The sequence below is a fragment of the Cryptotermes secundus genome, unplaced genomic scaffold (assembly GCF_002891405.2).
Source record: "Cryptotermes secundus unplaced genomic scaffold, Csec_1.0 scaffold401, whole genome shotgun sequence".
NCBI classification, from domain to species: Eukaryota; Metazoa; Arthropoda; class Insecta; order Blattodea; family Kalotermitidae; genus Cryptotermes; species Cryptotermes secundus.
The window spans coordinates 1,125,846-1,132,111 of record NW_019731223.1 but is presented as its reverse complement, the minus strand read 5'-3'; the positions used below and the strand labels follow the sequence as shown (position 1 = coordinate 1,132,111).

Genomic DNA, 6,266 nt, shown 5'->3' with positions numbered 1-6,266 from the left:
TGCCTTCAACTGTAGGTTTAAATCATCCTATTTCATCATGTCACAAAACAGGCAAAAATGATTTACACTGCAAAGAAGTTATCTACCTGGATTACCAAATGTAGATATGCAACTCAGTGCTGTGGAAACGGATTACTATCAATAACCCACAGCCATTTCTAGTCCAAGAGTGGAAATTAATTGAATTATGTACTCTTCAATGATATCAGTCATTCATACAGTTCATACAGTTCACGAACCACGAAAAAGAATCTTATACCAGCCAGCCGTTTACTTACCTGACCAATCACAACACTGCATTGACGCCATTGGTCAGTGAAACTTGTTTGGCATGTGACACAGCCCATGCCAAGAGGTAAGTTTGAAGAATACTGATGATGCTGATTATCGCCGATTACTATCCAGGTTACACTCATTCCCCCTTTCTCTTTACTACATTTAAATGAATAATTTTTCAACCTTGTTGAACTGCATAACATCTTACTCCGTTTCTAGAAATGAATGCATTGTGTAAGATTTTAGGCTTTCACGGCGGTGACTATGAAGAAAGCATTGGTTTAACCAGTATCAACTCCACTCATATATCTGCCGGTGGAAAGTTTGTAAAGCTCCTGTTAGGATATAGAATTCGGTTAATAAGTGGGATAATTACGTGAGCTACCTGTACCAGTACTGCATATATTTCCAGCATTTCGGAGGGTTTTGTTGCAGTTCCTAACATGGAATGTTTCGTGTTCTTTAGCTCGGGTCATTTACAGTCTGGCAAACACAAACTGTACAAGAAGCCTTAATTGCAAAATCCCTCAATGGTTTACATAGTGATTGACCACAGTGAAGTGCACAGACGATGATTTCCAACAGCATAAATTGTGTATTAGCAGAAGGCAAGTAAACCACGCGGCGCTTATAAGTGCTGCATGGTGGGTAAAATATGACGAACGAAAACGTCACATGACCTCAAGATAAGGTGTCTGCAGTGTCTAATGTTAACGACGGGAATGAGGAGAAAGTTTGGTTTAGATCTGTGATATTTAATATAAAATATATATATAAATAAATATAGCATTGCAGTTATATTTAATGAATTATACAAGATATATTAGTAAACTGTGTATCGTTTACTTACCAACCTTATTTTGTTGCTGATGTGGGGCTTGCCATGGCACTTAGAAAAGTCAAGGGTAACTTCGAGCGTATGTTTGACAAAAATTTAACAGATTTAGTTCGTGGAATAAGGAATAACAAAGACAGCGAGGTTAGTATTATTTGATCTGTTTTAACTGCAGGTGTCATTATACATACTAATCGCTGATGGAAAGTAAAGTAAGGTGCATGACGTGAAGCAGGTTAGGAGTTGCAAGGATTTTAAAATAGTATATTTATGTTGTAACAACTTTATTTCAGGCCAAATATATTGCTCAGTGTATTGAAGAGATAAAACAAGAACTGCGTCAAGACAACGTTGCTGTCAAGGCAAATGCTGTTGCTAAACTTACATATGTGAGTAGTGAGCATGAGCGCTATGTCTTAAAATCTAAGGATATAACTTGAGAGCCTGGCGCAGATCATTCGGTCAGTCCATTGGGAGGGATATGTGCTACTTGCAGTAGCTTGCATTGGGTGTGGGGCATAGACTAGTGTCCTATACACACTACAGTTTGTCTTCAGTATTTTTGCAGTATATCTTTGAATTGCTACTGTGAAGTAAGCTTATGTGTTATGTGCCTATGTAAAAAATCCCAAGGCCCTGTTATTGTGCTAAAACTTTCAGTCGGTCGCATTACTTCGAGTTAAAATCGCATGTGAGAGTTGCAGGTAAGTAGGGGGAGATTCAGGAACAGTTTAAAAGAAATCTACTTATATAATTGTAAATATGGACAGACATTGTTATTACTGGACAAGGAAGAGCTGAATCAAACTAGAGTGCTGACTGAAGAAAACAGGATGAAATGAGTTCTAGGTTTGAGCATTCCCCTTGAAAATTCCTTAAGACACTTTGAATGGGATGCTTGGTTTTAAAATTTCATATTTTAACGTATGAGGTTCTGTTTCTGAATGATTGTGAACATTTTATGGAGGCACAAAGACTGATTCTGGCATCTCTTATGATCTGGGTCGGTTTTATTCGTGATTTGTCTGTCTGTGGGCTTATCACATTGCAGGTCTGAATATGCATGGAAAGAAATGGTGCGAGGAACTTCATTTTGTCTGAATGATTTGCGGTAGGTTTTAATATAACATGCATGTAGAAGTGTCTCTCGGAATGTAATATAGGCATTTATAACTTTTTAGAGGCTTTGATATGAATTTCATGTTTCACATAGAAGTAGTACAGGTTATGTATGTTAACAAGGTGACACAAGGTATATAAATTCACAGCTATGGATATGTCAGATTATACAACGTTGGCATGTACAAATCAAATTGAGGCTTGAAACTAAGGACAGCAGCAACATCTATGAATTAGAAAATGCAGAATTTAGAACTTCCATGCTGTGACATGGCAAATTTTATTTGTGGGGGAAATATAGCTCCAAGTTAAATGCTTTCTGTTTATGGATTATTTTATGACTTTCAGAGTATAGACTGTTTAGTGTTGAATGGTGAAATGATCGATAAATTGGAAAGAATGTGGAAGGAAAGTGTCATGGCATAATTGAAACTATATTCTGGCATTTGCCTGGAGGGGCTGAGGAAGATTTGAACTGAGCACTTCCTCAGTAAAAGTCTAGAGCAATAGCACTATACCAGCTTTCCTGGGTGATGAAGATTTTCATTTATTGTCCTATTACAGAGGAAACAGGGAGGTATTGAATTTGCAACTGTAACTGTTCTTTTACTCGCCCTTACTTCGGGCTCCACTTTGTAATTGTTTCTTGGGGTCTGTTCAAGGTTAGTTGTCTTACCTTTCACTAATCACTTGACCTGCACCACTATTGATGTCAGTCACTGATGATGCGGAAGTCCGGCTGCGATCACGGGTCCGATTCCTAGGCAGTTTCTCAGGGGCTTTAGGGTGGATGAAGGGTGAGGGTAAATCGCTAGTCTCCTGGACAGTGGGATTAGTGGGTAAAGATGGGCAGAGCTGGATTCTTTCTCAGGGCTTACGGGCCTCAGGTCGAAGGGGAAGGCCGTTGGGACCCTGGACTTAGACACGCTGTATAGGGGTTGTGAAGACACTTAGTGATCACAAAGATACACAACACTTAATGTATTTGTAATGCAAGAGTAAACACTGAATTTATTAACTATCAATTACACAACACCTTCTGGGCTGCTCTGATTCCGACAGTACAGAGTTCGGTAAGTGTTAACTTCTAACCAGAGAGGAATGAATTGAGGAAAACTTGAGAGACTACTCAAGAGACTGCGTTGAGAGACTGCATTGAGAGCCCGCGTTTAGTCACTACTCACTACGATTAAGAACAATGTGATTTATACTGTAATTTAACTGATAGCTCCTCCCCGGCGGGGGTTCTTACTTTGAATCCCATTGGCGTCACTATTGGAGAGGGTGGTAAAACTTCCAAGAGTAACCAATGAGGTCCAATGGTCATAAGTGGTTGGCTGAGAGGCAGATGACAATTTGACCTGCTTATTTAAGATTTATTTGTAGGAAATCTCAGCACAAGTGTTCTGGCTTAAATCCCAAGACTCGCTGGCAGCGTGAGAACTGGAGAGGCGCGATTTTCTACCCTTTTATGGTTCTGTTTTTCCTAGTTCCGGCTTCCTGTAAACAGGTGAGCGTCGCACCTGTGGACTTGATGCTACTACTAATCCCCTAATCTTATTCGAACGGTTGAAGTGTTTGAACCCGTGCAGGTGTGGGGTCTTTGCAATGATGGTACATACAAGTACCTTTCCGTTCGCTGTAGTTATTCGAAGTAATGGAAATACTTATTAATGATAATTACTAAGTGTGGCTATATGCCGGGGACGATTACACAACATTACTGGAAAGCTGTTGAAAATAGGTGCAAGAGGAAATACTTCCTAAAGAGCAGAAATAGAAAATAAACTTTTTTTATCTACCTGTACCAGGAAAAGTTAGGAAATTTTAAATCTAACTCAAATGTGATTAAGACATTTGTGATTTTTATTGCCTAAACATTTAATCTAAGACAAACTTGTAAACTAACTAACATGCATACATTCACCAGCTTAGTTTGTGGATGGAATTAGGAATTTGAGAAGTTTTATGTATAGTAGTTAAAGTTATGTACACACACTGTCTGTCTTATTCTTTTCATATTTTCAGTGTCATCTGATGGCTGGGTATAATTCCTAAATCTTCAATCTTCTTCTGGCTTTCATTTTTATGGTGTGGTATACCCACTTGTTTCTGTAATCATAATTAATGTGTAATTTTAGGTTCTTACACTGGTGAATATGAACATTACTGTCTTGCAGGATGTGTCATCATCAGGGCCTGGATTTTGATGACATGTCATCTTTTTTCCCTTGTATCCTATGCGATGTTCTTAAATATATAAATCTTGGATATGAGCTGCTGGTTACAGAAATGTAAATTTTATCGGTAATTTTTTGTCATTTTTTGACATTTTTAGGTTTAAGGTCATTTTTTCATTTTGGGGGTAATTTATTGGTAAATTTTTGGACTTTTAAGGATATTTCTTGTCATTTTTGGACATTTTAGGGAATTTTTCGTCATATGTTTTCTGAAATGTGGATAACATGGAAGCGAAGTGTTCTTTTTCTCCTTTAGGTCATTTTTCTGGATTTTTTTCACTCATTTTATAGCTCATTTTTTAAATATTTTCAGATCATCAAAATCCGGGCCCTGGTCATCATGTAGTTTCTAGATAGGTACCACGCTTTCAGAGGAAGCTACTGCCCATATCTTTAGGGCACTGGGAATGTGTGACATGTATTTCCTGTAATGAGTTATGATATAGATTCCTCATCTTGCTGTGTATGGTGAACTGGGATGATATGTATACAAGGCTGCATTTCCAGTAGCATGTCATGTTTTTTTAATTGGTTATTCAGTGATGTGCTGTCTGTATGAGGGTTATGGAGTGCACTTGATGGGACGATTAATGAATGTGGAGCAGTTGGTGGAATGAGAATTTGTAGGTGAAGCCGAAATACTCAGAGAAAACCTGCTCCATTGCCACTTTTTCTACCAAATATCCCACATGACCTGACTTGGGATTGAACCTGGGATGCCACAGTGGGAGGCCTGATGTATGTCAAAGCCCCATGTGTCATGTTCATTATGTTAGGATTTCAGATACAGTCCAATTGATTCGTGTAGGCACAAGTGGAATTGTACATACGAAAATGTAAATGAAATGAAATGAAATGAAATGAAAAAAGAAATAACACTCCAAGTTGCATATATCAAGAGATTATCTCATGAGGCCATAGCATCAGTACTAGTCTGGAAAAATTGTGTCTGCATGAAGAGGGTTTTGTGAAAGAAGTTCCACAAGATGAGGTCATGGAGCCGGTGATCTAACCCTTATGGAATGAGATTCAGATGGTTCAGACAGTGACTGTGACTTCTATTAAATACAAAATTGTAAATGACAGTAATAGAATATGCATGATGATGGTTCCATAATTAAAAGTAGCATGTAATGCCTGTAACCCTTAATATAAAATGTGTGACAGTGCCCACAACTTAGTGGCTCTACTTCGCTTGATGTGATGACCCACCAGATCACATGCTGACAGCAGTAGTGAGGGTAACATTTGGCATGTAGGTGTTATATGCGTATCTTGTATTTATACTGCATATGTAATAATTTATTTGAAACATTTCTGTGTTGACCACAATGAATGACACTAAGAATTAACTTGCAGGATGAACTGTATTAAATTTCTTTAGTAATTCTGTATGAAAGGGGATAGCTCAATCAGTACAGCAAGGGGCTTTGAGCTAGACACATGTGGTTCAATTGCCAGCAGGAGCAAGGATTTATCTCTACTCTGCAGCATCCGGATCAGCTCTGAGTCCCATCTAACGTACCCATCAGGTAGTAGAGGTGCTTACCCTGGGTGTAAAGCAGTCACGACCTGAAGCTGACCACTTACCTCCATCTGGTGCTGAGGACCAGAATGCTTAATTAAGTAAGCACGAGGACAAATTTGACCTACCCATCAGGTGGTAGAGGTCCTTTCCCTGGGTGTAAAGTGGTCAGGACCTGAAGCTGACCACTTACCTCCATCTGGTGCTGAGGAGCAGAATGCTTAATTAAGTAAGCACAAGGACAAATTTGTCATTTTGGGGGGGGGGGGCG

At 38.8% G+C, this 6,266-nt stretch overlaps 1 protein-coding gene across 1 annotated transcript in view; it reads left to right on the top strand.

Moving 5' to 3' along the window:
* Positions 1 to 944: 944 nt before the first annotated feature.
* The window catches only part of LOC111866510 (AP-3 complex subunit delta-1), a 61,117-nt gene continuing 55,795 nt past the window's right edge, over positions 945 to 6,266 (top strand). Inside the window, exons 1-2 of the mRNA XM_023855520.2 lie at positions 945 to 1,255; positions 1,405 to 1,500. Coding sequence (XP_023711288.1) covers positions 1,160 to 1,255; positions 1,405 to 1,500 — 192 coding nt within the window. The 5' untranslated portion in view covers positions 945 to 1,159. The remainder of the gene's footprint in view (positions 1,256 to 1,404; positions 1,501 to 6,266) is intronic.